At 45.6% G+C, this 18,907-nt stretch overlaps 1 protein-coding gene across 1 annotated transcript in view; it reads left to right on the top strand.

Annotated features, from left to right (window-relative positions):
* The window catches only part of HS6ST2 (heparan sulfate 6-O-sulfotransferase 2), a 128,586-nt gene extending 110,220 nt beyond the window's left edge, over nucleotides 1-18,366 (top strand). The window contains exon 2 of the mRNA XM_058848023.1: nucleotides 15,545-18,366. Within this exon, the coding sequence (XP_058704006.1) occupies nucleotides 15,545-16,247 (703 nt within the window). The 3' untranslated portion in view covers nucleotides 16,248-18,366. The remainder of the gene's footprint in view (nucleotides 1-15,544) is intronic.
* The last annotated feature ends 541 nt before the right edge of the window (nucleotides 18,367-18,907 follow it).

Genomic DNA, 18,907 nt, shown 5'->3' with positions numbered 1-18,907 from the left:
GCAGTTACATCTTCTTAACATCGCTACCATCATAAACCATTAACGTAATTCCCAGCCTGTAACCAAGCTAGGATGAGCTCATTTTTCCATGCAACATGATTTTGACATGCCTTACATGAAACTTTTATCTTTTTTTTTTTTCCTCCCCCATTTTTAATAAACATCACATTATCAAAATATTAGTGATGCTGGATTTGCCACCGTTGGTTTACCATAGATAACAGCATGGAGTTTTCTTCCCGTTCTGATTCAATAGTGCATGACAAGGGAATCCAATTTGTTCAGATTTAGATGACATGCCTCCAATTATGTAATTCCATTAGGAGGTGCCTGCAGCCAAGTCTGTGCTCACAGTCTCAGCAGACATAACTCTAATGGGACGTGTTGCAATATTGCTGTGTGGTAAGCACAACTTTGATAGAGAGCACGACCTGTCTCTCCCAGTTGTGTATGTGGGAATGGAGAGCACGAAAAATGACCCAGCTGTACTTGGGGCTCTAATCTGGCAATAAGTTATGTCACTACAAGAACAAAGCTTTGCAATGAAAGGCGAATTTGCAATTGCTATATATTTTAGGTATTCAAAATCAGCCAGTAAATGCAGCACTTTGAATATGATCTTATATTCAATTCCATAAATGGAAGAAATATTGGTTGCAGTTTTTTCTCTTGAATACCGTCTCAGATTCCTATGTACTTGGGAGTGTTGGATATTTATGAGAATATAAAGCAGTGATGAAAGCATAAGACTAAATCTTAGCACAGTTACAACTTGCTTTAAATTATTAATCTTTAAGAAGCATGATAAAAAATTCTGCTATGCAAATTCTGTGGCACTGGAGTTGGTGTACATATCCATTACCATGGAGCTATCTAAATAGTGGTTTTAATATAATTGTGTAATGTTGATGCAGAGTTACATTTTCTGCAGGCAGGAAAAGGCAATTCTAGTGGCAGATCTGTCTGCCCAAGAAGTGGGATGTAACACCACTCATAAATAAAGCTGTTTAGATGAATTTAGCATCACTTGCAAACCAGATTTCTTCAACGCCTTTGGGTAACATGGCTCAGGCAGGGTTTGGTGGGACTCAGCTCTCTGAGGGCTGGGAAGAAGCTGGATGGGCCATGTGGGGTGTATTTTTGGTAGAGGATGCTAGACCTGTGAAACTGAAGAATTTTAAAGGCATTTAGTAGCCATAAAAAGGTCAAAGCTCTGACAACAGTGTGATGTCTCTTGCACAGTCTTGCCCTGTGTTTGGGCTGGACCTGCAGACAAGTTTATTCTGCAAAGCAAGGATGTGAGCTGTACCTCTGTTGGCCAGTACTAATTAGGGCTTGGCCAAACAGATAGTATTTAAATCTATAGCTTTTATTAAGAGGAAAACCTTCCTAATCCTTGCTCTGGGAAAGTATGAGCGATAGCATCTCTACTTTCATAATCTTTTGCAGTTCTCACATGAATATGTGAAAGAATTTAATAATGTTCTAGGTTAGAAAATGATCATACATATGCATACATCTTTAAAATCCATCTTCTCTGACTTTCTTTCCCCTTACTTATGTCAAGAGAGGAAGCCAGCAAACGATTTTAATGTATGATGCATCCAATATCACCTTTCACATTAACAGAAAAAATATGCTTCCTCTGTTGATGTGATGAGACCAGGATGCATTTAAGTGTCTAGAGAAAGTGTCATTTTGTTTAAAATAATGTGAAGAGGAGCCTATTCGCAGTATGTTGGAATGAGTTATGGGGGTGCTGCTGTTTTAATGACAGGATGGGGGAGATGCAGCAGAAGATGCTGCTGTTATGCCTGAGCCCTGGCCCAGATTACCACCACTGTGAGCCCTTTTGCATCTGCTGCTCTTGTCCCCATCCCTGCATGGATGATTTGCCAGAAAAACCCACTCAGGTGGTGTTTAGCTGTGCTTTAATGTGGCTCCTCAGTGGATTGCTTAGCCTGCAGATACAATGGAGTATATCAACCTCAGTTCAAAACCCAGTGTAATTTTGCGGGAATTAATTGTTCAGATAAATTTGGTAGAGCACAGTTTCTTAATCTGCTAAATGGGGAAAGACACTAATGCCTACAGTTTGGGAATAAATTAGATTATTCTAGATTAACCCCTCCAGGGATGGAGACATAGGAAGAAGCTGTTGCTGCTCAGACAGTCGATTTTCAGGTTTATTTATCGCAGCAATCCAGCTGCCAGTGTGACTGAGAGCAGAGCCTGAGCTGCTGCCATGCACTCCATCATGCTCTGGAGCACCTGTTTGCTGAGTTCAAATGCAGAAGCATCGATCTGCTGCAAACCAGGCTGTGTACCCCAGCACTGGGGGCACTGGACACTGCTTTGGCTTTGCTCCCTGGGGTCAAAACACCCAAGTGTGTTTCCCTGGGTGTTCAGGAGTTCATTGGAAAGTTTTGTTAAAGCAGCTGTGCTCCAAGACAAGCTCAGTCCTCGGATCCCTTCTGATGTACAAGTGCCCTTGTGATGTACAAGTGATTCCCTTTAGGAAGAGGTTCCCAGGTGGCCTTAGAGGAACACCACAGATCTTCACCCTTGGATGCCAGGGTGGTTTAAACGGATTAAGTGACAAACCTGCATACAAGAGGCAGAGGCCACATTGCAAATGCTTTTGTGACTGAGCATCGCTGCCTGTCTGCAAAGCTGGCGCTGGCTCTTCCACCTCCAAAGCTCTGCTCCATTTCAAAGCAAAATGGGAGAAGTCTGGGATCCAAAAGATCCATGCCTTGACCTGTGCAGAATATCCCATTTCCTGATCCTTGCAGGAGTACTTTCATGTCCCAGGGGTGTCTGCACAAGCTGGATGGTGAGAGCAGAGCTGGTGGTCCCAGCCCTGTGCCAGCACAGGGGCAAGATAGGCGGGATGCCCTTCCTTGGAGACCTGGCTCGAAGCTGATGTTGACAGTGAAAGGCAATATTGCTCAGTACTGCAAGTGGTGAGAGGAAATGTTCAGTGTGTTACTTTCTGGGACACTTTCCCAGAAAACGTTTCCTTGTCATAATTGCAGCACTGATGCCATAAGCCCCAGCAGCAGCTCCCCTTTAGTGGAGATGAATGGAGTGGAGTATCAGGAAAGCTTTCCAGGATTCAGTTTGGTCACAGCCTCTTAAATCAAGAGCCTGTTCAATGAGGGCATCATGTGCTCCTCAGCCTAGCCACACACAGCTGAGGGGGACAGCTGAAAACTCACTGTGTTTGCGGCTTGAATCTGGGGATGCTGCTACATCTGTTCCCCAGGGGTCACAGGACTCACACCCTCTCCTAGTGTGTTGTCTGAACTGGATAATAAAACTCCTTGAAGCAAGGACCACATTTGCCATGGTGCTGTCAGTGCAGGAGATAAGTATTCCCAGGTCTTCCTTCTTCCCATCCACATGTGTGGCTCCTGTGTCTTGAATTATATTTCTTGTTTTGTAAGAGCGGGGAAATAAGCATGTGAAACTGCACTCTGATCTTAAGCACTGAGGGTGGAAAAGCTTCTGCCTTTGCTACTCTGTTGTTCCCTGGTGATGTGGGACTTGGCACTGGTGGATCCTGAAGGGACACTCATTCCATCCTGTCCCTTCCCCTTGGGGGCACCCTCTGAGGGGACTGCTGAGTACGCCAGATGTGTAGAGAAGGAAATCTCAGGATTTATAACTGATACAAGTGGAGTTCACTGAGGAAGAGGATGAGATAAACAAATCAGGTCCTTCATGGAGATATCAGGATCACCTCATTGCTCCCTTGTGTAGGGCAGTTCCTCAGTGCTCTCCTGCTTCTTACCTGCCATGCTTTTGGGATGTACAGAGTTGTGCTCTGCTTTGTTTCCTCATTGGAAACATTTGCTTGCAGAAGGACAGCTTGGGTTGAATTTCCCAAAATTTCCCAACTTTCCCAAAGCTGCACTCTCAGCATTGAAGGGTTGTGGTGTTTCAGATGGGTGGGGGAGATGCAGTAGATACAGAACTTAAAGCTGATGATCAGTGAACTGTAAATTTGAGCTGGAAAATGTGGCTGTACTGTAAAATTCAGGACACCATCTGTTTCATTGCTTACTTGCAGTAACATTTGTACTTGATAATTAAAATGTCACACACATTTTTAGCCAGAATAATCCATGGAGGAGTAGAACTGTGTCTTCTGAAAATCTTTCAAGAGATACAGATAGGAACAAAACTGTTTTCAACCATCTCTTGCTACTCATAGAGGAGTTTTGCTTCTTGCCTTTTTATTTTTTTCCTTTCATATTTTGAGGATGAGGTTAGGGGAGTGGGAGCAATGGCAGATCCTTTTGGAAGGAGCTGTGACCTTAATGAATAACCCTACATGTCATGTGGTTTATTTTGCTTTAGGTTTGTCATACAGGGTTTATCATATCCCTTCTGGCAGGGATAGGTTATCTTTGGCTTCAGCTGAAATCAGCTTGGTTTTCAGGGGTTTTCAGCTAGCCTGTGCAAGACTTCCCTCCATCGAGGGTTCAAAGTGCTGCCTGCTTGTTTGGCTGCGGGTGGTGAGGGCTGGAAGCTCAGGGCTCAAAAACTGCAGGGAGAAGCTGCTCAAGGAAAGGTCAGATCTTGACCCAAGCTTGTGATACCCTCACAGTGAGAGAGCCAGAGCAAAAGGTGAAGCATGTAGCACTGTTCATGGGCAGTGGAACTGGGTGCTTCTTGCACAGCAGTGCCACTCCTTCAGCTGGCACAGAGGGGAGCTGGACTCCTCTCATTGCCCAGCCCAGGTTGTTGCCTCTCTGTGGTGGCCTCAGTTCAGCTGTCACTTTGGCTGGAGTTTGCTTCATGGCACTGAAAAGATGGGAAAACTGAATTTGCTTTTCACAGTCTGCAAGTAGGATTTTGAATGTCTTAACACTACAGATTAATTAAAAATATAGAGGGCATCTGAAATCCAAAAAAATGCAAGGTGTCCGAGCTGATGTCAGTGCTGAATGTGCTGTCACTAACCACCAGGAAAGCATCTGATGAGGTTTTGCCAGCTCAGTCTCCAGTTTCCAGGCACACCATGAGCTTGGACTGTGTGGATAGTCCTGAGCACAACACAATGGACACATCCCTGAGTTTGTTCAGGGTCGTATGAGAGGCTAAAGTGACATTTGCTGTTAACACGGCTTTCTAAGGGCATTGTCCTCACTGATTCAGACTGAGTAAGATATACTTTTACTAAATGTTTGGGATGGAACTAGCAGATGTGGGAAACAAGATGTTCTGCACATCTTGTAATGTTTACTTAGTCTTGCTTGCTTAGCTGATGTAAAACCCCTCCCAGCTGAGCTTTGACTCAACAAATGCATCCATGGAGTTTTGCTAGAAATGCACTCTGGTGTTCCATGAAAATTTTAAATCCAGTTATGTCAACTGTGTATGAATACAAGTTTTAAAATCCTGGTCTGCTGGGAGCCATTTGGAGCTCAGAGTGTTGCGGTGCATCGGAGTGTGCCATCAGTAACCAGTCAGGATTAAAGATGAAGCCTGTGGAGGAACCACAGCCAATACCTCAGAAACACTTCCCAGCCAGCCAGGTGCTTTCAGGGCTGTCTCCCATCTTAAATCAAACATCCCAACATCCATGCACACCTAGTGTGTCAGAGCTCAAATGTGTCCTTGCAGGATGAGGCCCTGTGCTTCTTCCATGAGACTGCATTGTAGTGTGAGAGAGGGCTTAAAGTATTCTAATCGTCTGCTATGAAATTGCAGTTTTGTTCCCTGGAGTAGAAAAGTGAGTTTAAATCATTAACGCCACAAGTCTCAGTGATGATTACAGAAATGTTTGCAAGTGACTTAATCAGTATAGTTTGTCTGAGTGGCCCATTTTAATATTATTGCACTGATTAAGTTTTCTTAGCTAATATGTGTTTCATTTCCAATTCAATTAAATGAGAATCCCCTTCCATTACATGATATTACAGTAGTGCCCTAGTGGGGCAGGAGCACACTTGGTATTTTCAATTGATACAGATTTCTTCATTATACAGTCTCATGGTGCTCAATGGAATCAATGAGCTGAAATTAAAACTGTGGAAGTTGCAGCTGTAAATACACTGTCCATTCCTCTATCCCTCTTTTGGCAGCAGGCTGAGAATTATATTAGTATCAGTTCATTAATTACATTGCAAAGATGTTTTCAAATTGATGCTTGCTTTTGACAAAATTTTAGAAAGACCGGGAAGGATTTTCCTTGGATTCCTGTATGAACAATAGTTATGATAAGAGAAATATAAGTTACACTAACATGCCTTTTTTATGTGCTCTATATCCTCCGTTTAGTTTTTAAAAGCACTTTTGTATAACCTATCGTGGGATGTATTAACTGGCGTACGGAAGATTATCTACAAATGGCTTGTGAAGGAATTACATTCTTTCATGTGAGCCAAACCTCCTTCTTTTATGTATTATTGAAGAGAATTGATTGAGCTCTGATATAGTAACAAATGATTTTATAAATACCTCTCTGGAGTTAATTTCCCATTGTGGGAGATGCAGAGCTCTTAGTATGATCTTTTCCTGGAGAGCTCCAAAGTTTCTCCAGGGCTGAGGTGGGGATGTTCAATAGTAGCTACTCCCATATCCAAAGGAGTTGGCGGTGATTACGAATTTGCAATGGGTGCTCAGGATATAGGATAAATCACAACTTCTAAATACATAAAGGAGACAAGTGTGCGTGCCAAGCTGAGATGAGCTCACTTATTTCCTCCTGGCTCGTGTCAGCCACAGAACCTGCAGATGAGGCACACAGAGTTCAGTGATCCCTGCTTCCCGTGGCTGGCTGGACCAGTGTCCACAGCCCCAGGGGACCTTGGGCAGGTTTGCTGTGGCAGCCCCCATCTCATTTCTCTGCTTTTGTGCAGCCACGTGTCAGCTCGTGCCCTCTGCTTGCACACGCAGAGCCTGTCTGAATCATCAGTTTTATTCAATTATTAAAAGTATTTTCGTCTGTTCAGAGAGTATGTGGCTTTGTGCATTTGACATAGGTAAAATATATATAGATATAAGGATAAAGGGTTTTTATTGCTAAATATATGCTTTTTATAAACAAGAAGTCGGAATTTTTTTTAGAATATAGTAAATATTTTAGCATAGTTATTCTGGCTCCATAAGTGCAATGAAAATGTTAGCCTTGGCATATCAATCGCACTTTACAGATGACTGTAATTTCCTGAATGTCAAAACTCCAAATTTCTCTACTAAGCAAACTTTTCAGTGGCAAAATAGATTGCCTCCATAATATATCACTGTGTGCAAGAAAAAATGAAATCTTTATGTACTGTATTATGAATCAATGAGGCATTAAGATTCTTGGAAGGGTGAGTGGACTCTGGAAAATGAAAAACTGCCACTATTCCATCTCTGTAAACCGCTGCTTATGGAGTGTAGGCTTTGCAAACCTCGATCTTTGCCACCGCAGAAATATCAGTTACACGTTGAAGCTAATTCCTGCAGCGGCATTTAGATGGGGTAAATACTGTTGTAAAGATCTGATTTATAGCAGCATCCTGTGGTTATTCACCCACTCCGTTGCAGTGGCCTCCTTTTCGCTTTGGGATATCTGCCATGCTTTTTAATGAATCCATAATATCTCTGTGATCAGGGCCGTGCTGTGCTATGGCTGGAAGATGTGTGTGATGTGCTCCAGGGGACAGAGACAGCTCCTCACACTGGGAGTGGGAAGGTGCTCCTGGCACTCTGTGGGTGTCAGAGCTCAATGTTTCAAAAGATATCGCTCAGACCTTGAGTTTTCTTAGTGTGTATTAAGAGCAAAATTCAGCTCTGCCTCCTGTTTATAATTGCCCTAGGAAAGAAAGGCACTTTCCAAAGCCAAGGCCTCGCTTGCTGCCGAGACCTCACAAATCTGGTGTCACCCATACTGCAGCTTGTCATCCAGCACGATGGAAGGGTGGCACACACTGATCGATCCTCCTGTCACCTTTTCTCTCCTTTCCTTGGCTTTTTCCTCCCCTGTCCAGCCTGGGGGCTCAGCACCGCTGCTGCCCTCCATCCTGATGCCTCTAATATAACCAAGCTGATGAGGTGGGAAGCTTCACTGCTCTAGATAGGGATACAGCAGTATCTAGAGATACTGCTCTTCCATTCTGTGATGGAAGCTGGGTGTTTCCCAGGGGCAGTTCAGTCCTTTATCCAGCAGGTCAGGTGGCTGGGATGGCTCTGGGCCCTCCACCCAGCATTGCCACCCTTTCCCATGCTGGGCTCCAGGGTGGAGGCAGAGGACTGGGGACTGGCACCAGCAGCTGAGTCACTCTTCTCTCTGATGAGTATAAACAGAAACTTGCTTCCCTTTTTTATTCACTACTTAAAAAAAATTAAAAAGGCCACTATTCTTGCTGAATTGGTTGTGAGCAAGGGTATCCTGCAGAGATCTTAATAATACAGGCAATTATGAAATTAATACCACTCTGGCAGATCTGCAGGGCCGCTTTCCCCTCCGCAGGCAGCACTGTGGACAATTATTTTGTGCGTGAGGGTAGCTGGGAGCATGTGCGTGTGTGAGGCTGCATATTTTTTACTTATTTAAAGTCTTATTTTCATTATCTTTGTTTGCATATGCCATGCCTGCACATATATGAATGTGTGCCTCGACCTGCTAAATTGCTGCCTTCCTCTGTGCCTGAAATGTTTTTTTTCTGCAGATCTTTGGTATTTGGTAATTTCACGGGCAATGATGGGCTGGTGTAATTGCCGTTCTTGAAAAATCCAGCTCCTTTTTATGGGCTCCTCTGGCACTCCTCTCCTGCTGCCGTTGCTGTGGGTAGGCTGCTGGCTTCCTACCCCCACCATTAGTGTTTCTAGACAAAACATCTCTGTGATTCATTGGGTGCTGATAGAAGTGAAAACATAATGATTACTTAGAGGAAATGTAAATTTGCTTTTGCTAACGGCTTTAATTCACAGTCCTGAAATACTTATCTCCTTTCCTTCCAGGCCCTTTTTCAGAGCTAATGCATGATTTGCTTCTGAGACCCAGAGTAAAGGAATATAATCCAGGTAGCCTTGCAGGCTGCTGCAGAGGAAAGGGGTCTTTGTTCCTCCTTCTCTCCCTCCCCACAATCTTTTTCCATCACTTCTTTAATGAAGGGGGGATTTGTTCACCTAGATTTTACTGTACTTTGAATTTTGGATGAGGTGGACCTGGAAGTTTTGTTTCATTTAAATGGCTAAATAGAGAGATCTCATAGGAACAAGTAGGAGCCAGCCCAGGGTCCAGCTGGGCAGGAGCTGCTCCGAGGTCTTTGGGGAGAGGAGAGGAGAGAAGGGGAGCAGTCCTGTTCCAATACCCCTGCTCCATTATTGCCTCCTTTCAAGAGTTGTGACAGTGGCAGGAGAGGCTGTGGCATGGGCAGCCAGGCTGCAGACCCAGATCCTGGGCATGGAGGCAGCCATGGGCTACTGGGCATGAGATCTTCTCCCTGCAGCTCACAGAGAACTCGAGAGCTCCCCTTGCTCCTCTCCCACTTCTAGATGGGATTTGTTGTCGCTGTCTGTGGGGCCAGGAGACCTTGGAGCAGAGCAGCGCTGTGGGGAGCCTGTGGGCAATAAATGCATCTCCACTGCTGCCATTGCCATCCACATCACTGCTGGGAAGCATCTGGGACCAATCTGGAGTGGATGCAAACATTTGATTCCCAGTGCTGCCTCAGTAAGCTTGCCAAATATTTTGTCCTCATCTCTGTGAGTTATGGTGCAGGAGCAGCTCTTGGCAGGGAAGAGGCATTCTCATTTTGGGGGGTGAGGTTCCAAGCAGGGGTGGTTGAGGCAGGAGAAGCTCTCACCAGGATGCTCACCCCTGTCCTTCTGATTGTTTCTCTAGATGACAGAGTTTGTTAAGAATCAGGATGAGTCACAGTATTAAATGAACACTTTGCCTCTCTGAGTGATCTCCAAACAGATGCCTGACTCCAACAAATTAGGCAGCAGCGGTATTTCTCTTGGACGAACAATTTGTGGTATTAGCAAATCAAATTCTCAGTGGGCCACTCTTGATGGGAATTAACCTCAACTTCTGGGAGCAAAGCACTCGGCGCCCAGCATGGCATAATTGAGTTTGACTTCTCAGAGAGATGTGGTGGCCATGATTGATCGGCTGGGAGACCCTCTGCCAGAGATTAAAATCCATCAGCAGCTTTGGAGCCCATGCTCTCCTAAGAGCAGAACAAGGAATGTGAGACTCACACCGTTCGCATTCCTGACCTTCTGTCATTGTGACTTTGCTGTCAAATAACCCTGAGCGGGGACATTTTCCAAGTGGTGTGGGGTGAGGGAGAAGTGCAGGAGACTGCCTGCAGCACAGTTTCACTTCTTTGCTGGGAGCAGTGGAGGAGAAGGGATCTCAGATTCGTGAGTGAGGCCACAGTGCAGGAGCATCTTCCTGTGGTCAATGAGAAGAGACAAGTTGCCATCTCAAAAAAACCCCAAATTGCTCAGCTTTTAAAGGAATGAGTATGTGGCTACCGTTTTATAAGCAAACTCTGTAGATTTTTATTCAGCAGCATGAGCAGTTTGTGCAGAGGGGGAAAGGACATGGATGTCCTTGTGCTGCTTGCTGGCTCTGGTGATTGTGCATTGTTTCTGGTGCTGAAGTGCCAACCCTATGATTATTTTTCTTTTTTCAGCAGCTCCATCCTTAATCCTTTGCATCATATGCAGAATCTCTGATGCAGGGTTTTAGTTTGTTGTATTTGCATTTCTGCTGGACGTGGCACAAATCTGGTCTGTCCCTTTGACCCTGCACCTTCAGAGTGAACTTTCCTTTCAAAATACCCATCTTCACCTGAAGCAGGGCTTGGTTTTACACTGCCCTGTTAATGTACCACAAAGTCCATGAACTGAGGAAAAAAACCCACACAGATTTGGAAACTTAACAAATTTCCTTGCCTCTCCCATCTCCACTGAAAGAGATGGAGACACTTGTGTAAAATTGCCTTCCATTCACTGTACAGGCCCTGTCTGTGACTCCAGTCGTCCTAGCCAGGCTTGCCATCTGGCTGAGCTTGACCTAGATACAAACTGGTGTGTTTGAGCCAGCTTAAAGCATAGCCTTACTTTTGCATGGTGAACAGGACTGCCCCAGTACTTTCCCTGGACATCATAGCTCTGCTTCCTCAGCCCTATGCTGAAGCTGTGTTTTCCCATGTTAGTTTGCCCCCAGGAACAGCCTGTGGGGGACATGGGGATGTTTCTGGGGCTGCAGTGTTCCATATGCAAAGGCTGTAGGTTTCTCACCCTCGGTAACCTACAAAGCCCTTCTTGCTACAGCCTCATTTCTCAGCAGAAATGGGAAAAGGTCACTCAGTCCCTCACCTACTAATCCACTAATGGATGTAATGGTGAGTGGGTGTTCAGCTTTCAGCTCCCTCTCCAGTCCTTACCTCATAGCTCCATCAAGCCAGGCTCAGGTTTCCAGGCTGAAGCCATGGCAGCTGCCACTGTCTGACCTCCAGCCTCCCTCGACCTCAACAGGCAATTAAACAGTGGGGCAGTGGGGCTGGGATGAGATGTGCTCTGGCTTTGGGAAAATCTGACCCATTTTGCTGCAGAGTCACCCCCTCCTCACTGCTTTAATTCTGCACACAGTGAGTCCCCTGAGCACTGTGGTGTGGGTACCTGCATATCCCTTCCCTGGCAGCTTCTCCAGACCCTGAAGTCTCTGGCTTTACTCAGTGTTGTCATCCCCTGGAGTTTCATAGTTCCTCACTTGGACTTCAGGTTTTGGTTTTTTCTTGAATTTTTCTTTAATGTTGCAATTAGAAGTTTGATGCAAGGATTCTTAAAAAAACTCATTAGACTGAAAAAAGGGAATCTCATTTTGTCCCTGTGTTTGGTGGAAGGGGGGAAAAAGAATGGCCTGTGTGACGACAGGATTATCCTTCAAAGCAAGCAGATGCAGCATGGGAAGCAAACTCCACATTGTGAGACTGTTCAGTTCCCACATTTCTCAGGGAACAGCAGTGCTCTGGGAGATACCAGAGGCAAGTCACTGTCACATCATCCCACATTCCTGATGCTGCCAGGGTCAACCTACTTTGTGAGTTGCCCTCAAGCTCCCTTTCTCTGCGTCATGGCCACCCAACTTCATCAGAAAAGCCATGTTTCTGGTGAGTGCAGCCAAGTTGGAGGGATGATTCACAGTAGGTGGAGCTCTACCTGTACATGTGTTGTTTCAGGCTCTGAAGTTCACGCTTCAAGGAACGGGCAGGAACTCGACACCCCCTTGGTAAGACAGCAGAAAGAACAAGCTGTTACGTACAGAGCTAAAAATAATTGCAAAGCTTTGAGTCTTCCTCGGTTGCAGCAGAATGATGCTCAAAGTGCTGATGGTCAAATTCGTCTCTGGCATGGCTCTGACTTGAGGATGCATTAAAGCTTTTGTGACTTTCTGAAGCTCAGTTCAGATGAACACAGAGCAGCACGACTGCTTTCTTGGAGCTGCTGTGATCCTGACTCAGAGGAGAGGCTTGGGGCAAAAGCCTCAAGCTTTTTGATGTTCCCAAAAGGGTCAGTGCCTCTTTTGGTAAAATTTTAATAGGCAGGCTTAAGAAGGAGAGAAACTCCTAAAATTGCTGAGATTGGCCCAGTATCTGATGAAGTATCTCTCTCTAAGACATCCCTTCTTATTTCCTGAAATCAGGATTTATCTGGGAAATAACAAAGTGGAATAAGTAACAGCTGCGAGCCTGTTTCAGTGAGCTGTGCTCAGGCCAGGGAGGACATGGGCCCTGCCTGGGGCATCCCATGAGTATCCCTGCCTGGCATCCTGAGCTCAGGCTGCTGGGGAAGCCCAGACACCTCCATGCTCACTGCAGAGTCCAGTGAGCATCTTTACTCAGCCTCATCCCCCGGTCTCCCTCAGCTGCAGCATTTCCCCAGTTGGAGCAGGTGGAGATACCTGCCCAGATGGGGCAATGCAGGCTGACAGTGATTGTTACAACACAACCTCTCCCACCAACACACGAGTTTTTATTCATTCTTTTGTTTTTACAACAGCAGCCAAGAGAGACGTTTTGTCACCACCTGTGACCAAAGAGCACAAAGGAAGAGTGGCTGAAGAGTTTGAACTATAATAAAACGCTCACTGTATTGATCTTGGCTCAGGATTTGTTTTCCTTCTTGCATTAACTCCCCATCGATTTCTGTGATGACCTTAGAGCATACAGTCTGGTTGGCCTTCTCCTTCAGCTGGTAGCACCCCTGTGCCTGCACCCTTCTCCCCTGAGCTGAGCTGCTCATGGACCAGCTCACACAAGGGGCTCTGGGATAAGCAGGGCTTTGCTTTTGCCCCTCGGTCATCAGAGGTTTGTTGCTGTATGTTACTTGCTATAGTTAATGTAGAAGTTAGTGCTATATGGTTGGGTCCTTATTTTAGTGCAGTGTCCCAGTAATCTAGATGCAAGGCTCAGGAGTCCTGGCTGAAGGTAAAGAAGGGGCTTGGGTTTGTCCCAGAGATGCTCCATTTCCCTGTGTTGAGGATCCTGACAAGGCGGTGTTGCTGCTGCATCAAAGGAGTCTGAGGCACAAGCATGATCAGGGACAGCTCCTGCTCACTGGAGCGGCTGCTTGAGGTGGTGCTCATGGAAAGCCCTTCCTGTTTGCCAGGTTGGGGTCTCCAATGCTGCCAGAGACCTGCTGGGAGAAGACAGAGCAAAACTGTTCCCATCTCTGCAAGGGACAGTGTGGGTTAGCAGCTGCCACTCACTCACAAAAGTGAGCTTTATTCTTGCTCCTTCTTACCTCCAACTCTCCCAGTGAAACCACTGTATGGCATTTCTGTGGAAAAGGACCTTTCTTGGGATTGTGAGAGGGACTTTGGCTCCTTTTGCCAGTGTGAATCTGTGGCCAAATCCCTCTGAGCAGGGGGGTGGCAGCAGCACCACTCCAGATGAGCATGAGGATGGGGGTGGTGCTGATTGTGGTGTCCCAGCTCCAAGCACTGAGTGCTGTTGTTTTCAGCCACTGATGCTGTACTAGGCTCATTGGCTTTATTTGGCTTTGCACATTTTTTGTACTTCCTACTTAATTATTTATGAGTGTGGATGCTCTAGATAGGAGAAGGAATGGTGACTCTCCAGGTTTTTTTTCCCTGTGCAGTTGGATCTTTTTTGTGCTTGTGATTCGTTTTTTAGTCCATTCAAAGACAATTTTCTGTAAAACATTGACATCTAGTGGCTTTTCTGCCAAAGGAAACTACAGGGAGCAGAAGTTTGATTTCAAGGTGGCCGGTCACAATGTCACTTGAGAAAGCAAATTAATGTCATTCTTCTCCTTACACAGCACCAAGGACATGGCAATTACACTCTGGGGGCTCAGGGCCCCTGGGCACACACTCCTTGGGGGTCCTGCTCCTGGAGGAGTAGCCTTCCCTGGCAGGACAGTTTGCTTATTGAGCTACTTTAATTCCATTTGCTTAAGCAGATGGCTGGTATCCTGATGGTGTTCCAGCATCATCCAGGTGAGGCTGTGGTTGTGTTAGTGGAGGTTCAAAGAGCTGTGTCCATCTTCAGGCTGTGAGGGTGGACTTCATGGTGTTTGATGGTGGATATTAATGTGCAACCCAGAGTGAACTCTGGGCAAGTTCTGTTGTTGAACTTGCAGCTTTTCCAGCTGGTGGCCTGATGGGTTCCCTGTGGCAGCGTGTCCCCCACGTGTGCTACTATCCTGTTGCTTTAAACCAAAGCCAGCACTTCCCTTGAAAATGTTTTCTCTTACAAAACGCTGTAATCCTTTAATTTCTTAAAATTTTAATTTATTAATTTAATTTTAATTTATTTTAATTTCTTAAAATAATTTCTTTAATTTCAGTCACCTCTCTCTCCTCTCTCATCGTTTCAGTCGTGTGGATGAAGGCAGAAGTATAAAACAGGATTTTCATGGGCTTTGCCAAGGTCCTTGTTAGGGTGGATGTGGTTTGGGGCTTCTGAGCACACCCCGTTTATCTGGCCTGCAAAAGGAAAGGTGCTGTAGGAAACGACTTCCTCAGAGGTGTTAGGGTGCTCTGGGGCTCGTGCAGCTGAAACCCACAACTGCTCATCAGGGAACGTAGCACGGGCAGCTCTTTCTCTGTGGAAACCTGTCAGTGCAGCTCTGTTGTACAAGGAAATCAAGGACACCTACCTGTGTCCTGCTTGGGTTGAGGCTTACATCCTGGGAGATGCTTGAAGAATTCTCCCAAGGTCTGTGGCAGCCATCCCTTGGAGCAGCAGCAGGAGCCTGTTGCCACATGGACAGCCCAGCGCAGAGGGGAGTCGTGGGTTCCCTGGCCACTGTAGAGACACCACCTGTTAAACAGAGACAGCTCTGTGTGTGTGTGTGTGCAGGTAGATACAGCCCTTCACAGTTCCCTGGGGATTTGTCCAGCTGTCCTTCACCCTGTGGAGGTGAACTCGCAGAGGAGCCTCTGCAGCAGGGCTGCTGAAAGCCTCTTAAGTGCATCTCCCTGTTGGTATTGATTTTGAGCGTTAATGCTCTCTGTGCACGCAGGACTAAGCGCTCTGTTTTCCTCTCCCCTTGGCAGGAATTTCTACTACATCACCATCCTGCGTGACCCCGTGTCCCGATACCTGAGCGAATGGCGCCACGTCCAGCGCGGAGCGACGTGGAAGGCGTCGCTGCACGTCTGCGACGGCCGCTCCCCCACCACCGAGGAGCTGCCCAGCTGCTACACTGGGGACGACTGGTCGGGCTGTTCCCTGCAGGAGTTCATGGATTGCCCCTACAACCTGGCCAACAACCGCCAGGTCCGCATGCTCTCCGACCTCAGCCTGGTGGGATGCTACAACCTGTCGGTCATGCCCGAGGAGCAGAGAAATAAGGTTCTGCTGGACAGTGCCAAGGAGAACCTGAAGCGGATGGCCTTCTTCGGCCTGACCGAGTTCCAGCGCAAGACTCAGTATCTCTTTGAGAAGACTTTCAACATGAACTTCATCTCGCCGTTCACGCAGTACAATAGCACAAGGGCCTCCAGCGTGGAGATAGACAAGCAGACTCAGCAGCGTATCGAGGCCCTCAATTTTTTAGACATGGAATTGTACGATTATGCAAAAGACCTGTTTTTGCAGCGGTACCAGTACATGCGGCAGAAGGAGCACCAGGAGGCGCGGCGGAAACGCCAGGAGCAGCGGAAGATCCTGCGGGCGAAGCAGGCGCACCTGAGGGAGCAGGGGGAGAACGGCTCCAGCACTGACTACACAGGGAACGTGGAGCGGTGGCGGCGATAGTGGGGGGCACCTGGCAGGCGCAGAAAAGAAGCAGAGCCCAACCCAACCTGCAAACCGGAGATGACAAGTGATGCTTCTCAAGGGTCTGAAGCAAAAAGAGGTCAAAATGTTGCCTTTGCAGTTGCCTTTGCAGTAAATGTTGTACTGTACGTGGAACACTTAATCTTAGCGTGTAATTAAATTGTCCTTTTTGGGTTTGTTGGATTATTTATGAAATACAGGAGCCGTCTCGGCTCATCGGAAATGTTTGCTTGGACATTTATTTAAAAGAAGCGAAAGAAAAAAAATCCTTAAATTAGTTATGACTACAAAATGGGATGCTGGAAAATGTTTATGATGCTCGCCTGAAATCTATCTGGGAAGCAAACTCATTTCCTAATAACGAGCATTTAGCATACTCTCACAATACAGTATATGAACAAAACCTTTTCCCTTTGATTTTATTTTAATTTTATTTTAATAATGTGTTTTCAAGGGCACCAACTGCTTATGATATTTACCAAGTTAATGAGTGAACGATGAAGGGAACAATAAAGGTCTAGAAAAATTGTCGACTAGTTTTATGTATAATATTGGCTTTTAAAAGGAATAGAAGTAATTTCTCTAGTTATATAAATATTTAAAATTTTAAACTTTTTCTACCTACTGCTGTTTAGAGTTTTAAGCTTGGTCTATCTCATATTAAAAAAAAAGAAAAAAAAAAGACATACATACTTTTCTGAACTCAATGCTGACGTTATGGACACTGTTTCCAGAATTTTTCAGGGCAGTATGATTTTAACCATTCTGGAAAAGTCACAGCACATTCTCATGTTTGTTTCATAAAGCCTTCTCCAAATTATAATCCTGTGACAGTGTCTCATTTTAAGTCTTTCTTGCCCATTAGAATACATAATGCTGAATTTATCATTCCTTAATAATTGGTGGTATAAACTAGATGAAATTATGTTGCCGATATTTGTGTAGTGTCTTTAAAAATCATAAAACTCTCTAATCCCAGCAATATTATGAAGAGAATTGCTCAATGGAAGTAGATTTAACTTGAATTAGGATTTACTTCCGGTAAATCTTTGCTACACCAGATAAGAACAGGGCTTTTTTTTTTTCCTATGCTCTTGAGCCCTTCATAGCGATGAGGGATGAGGACTGAAAATGATGGAAGCCAGTTTTCCATAGCCATAGTTAGACAGGAGGAGAAGGATGTGTGGTGCATGGGGTGCAGGCTCAGCTGGGGAGCGGGGTCCCCGCAGCCCTCCAGCCTCCCCCAGACCCACAGGGAGAGCAAACGGGGCACGTGCTGCGAGGGGCTCCTATAAATCTCTATGCAAAAAAATATAAACCTCTGCAAGGCTTGGGCCAGACATTCAGCAGGTTCAGAACATTTGTCCTGCAGTGCTCCCGAGCTTGGCACTGAGCACACACCCGGGAAGGGCCCTCTGTGGCCCCAGGGACGCGATGCTTACAAGGCTCACTTGCACTCTTGCCTTTCACCTGTAATGTGCTCTATACACCATGGAGGCAGGGGGCAGGAAATGAGGCAGAAGGCTTTAAAAACATCTTAGGGCTCCACGCCTAAGTTACCTGGGAGTGGTTTTACATCTGATGTTGTGTGGCAGCCTGGGGGCAGCAACCCTGCCAAGGGCAAGGGGAGAGCAGAGCAGCAGCAAGCCAATACCCTGCATTAGCAGCTTTGAGAAGAGAATAACTTCATGTACAGCAATTTATTTTTTTTTTTTAAATGAGAACTGCAGTTGCCAATATGATGTCTCAGTTGTATTTTGGTTTTCACGGGGGAAAATAATTCGCTCTTGAAACTGAAAGGCACTGCTGTAAACAGGACTTAACTGTGGGCGAGCTGGAGGCCTGTTGCAGGAGGTGCATCTTGTTTTTATGCTGTGGTGTGCATGGTTTACAGAGACTAGTTGCATTTTCTTTGTGTATACTGTCTATTGTATATAGGGGATGTACGAATATAAGGATACCATTTTGTCATAACCATATCAAATTCTACTGATTTCCACCGTAGACGCTGTCTTATTGTGTAGATTTACAGGCCAATCCACTGACTTTGATTGTGTCATTTAACAATAGAACTGATAAATAAAATTTAACTACAGACTTCTGATTTTAATGTGATTATTTCTTTTTCTGACAATGTGTTGAGAGCTGTGCAGTTGAGAATGGATGGTAATTCCGACATGAGTAAAATAGCAGTTGACAGCAAGTACGTGAATTTGAAGTCACGGCTTTTCTGAATTGTATTTAAACTATGGCTTTCAAGGGCAAAGCCACTTTGGGCTTTTGCCTGGTTCAGGAGTTACTGCAGGGGTTTCAACTTCTTTTCTGAGCAGCCCTCAGAAAAACAAGCTGTGATTTCTGGTGATTTTAAATGATTGTTAGTGGTCTGCAGCATTAAGGAATTCTTTCTCTGTGTGTACCTATATGATTTATTTTTTATCCTTAATGAGATACCCACCCTCTGCATTGACTCTGGAGGGTGCTGCCTAGCCACTGATTTCCAGTGCATCCCACTATATCCCTTCTGGGGACACAAAAAAAAATTGACAGGGACACCTTCCACTGCCCCAGGTTGCTCCAAGCCCTGTCCAGCCTGGCCTTGGACACTCCCAGGCATCCACAGCTTCTCAGAGCAACCTGTG

This window comes from Poecile atricapillus, chromosome 12 (assembly GCF_030490865.1).
Source record: "Poecile atricapillus isolate bPoeAtr1 chromosome 12, bPoeAtr1.hap1, whole genome shotgun sequence".
Classification (NCBI taxonomy): Eukaryota; Metazoa; Chordata; class Aves; order Passeriformes; family Paridae; genus Poecile; species Poecile atricapillus.
The sequence above is the reverse complement of the archived record's forward strand: the minus strand, read 5'-3'. Positions and strand labels throughout refer to the sequence as shown.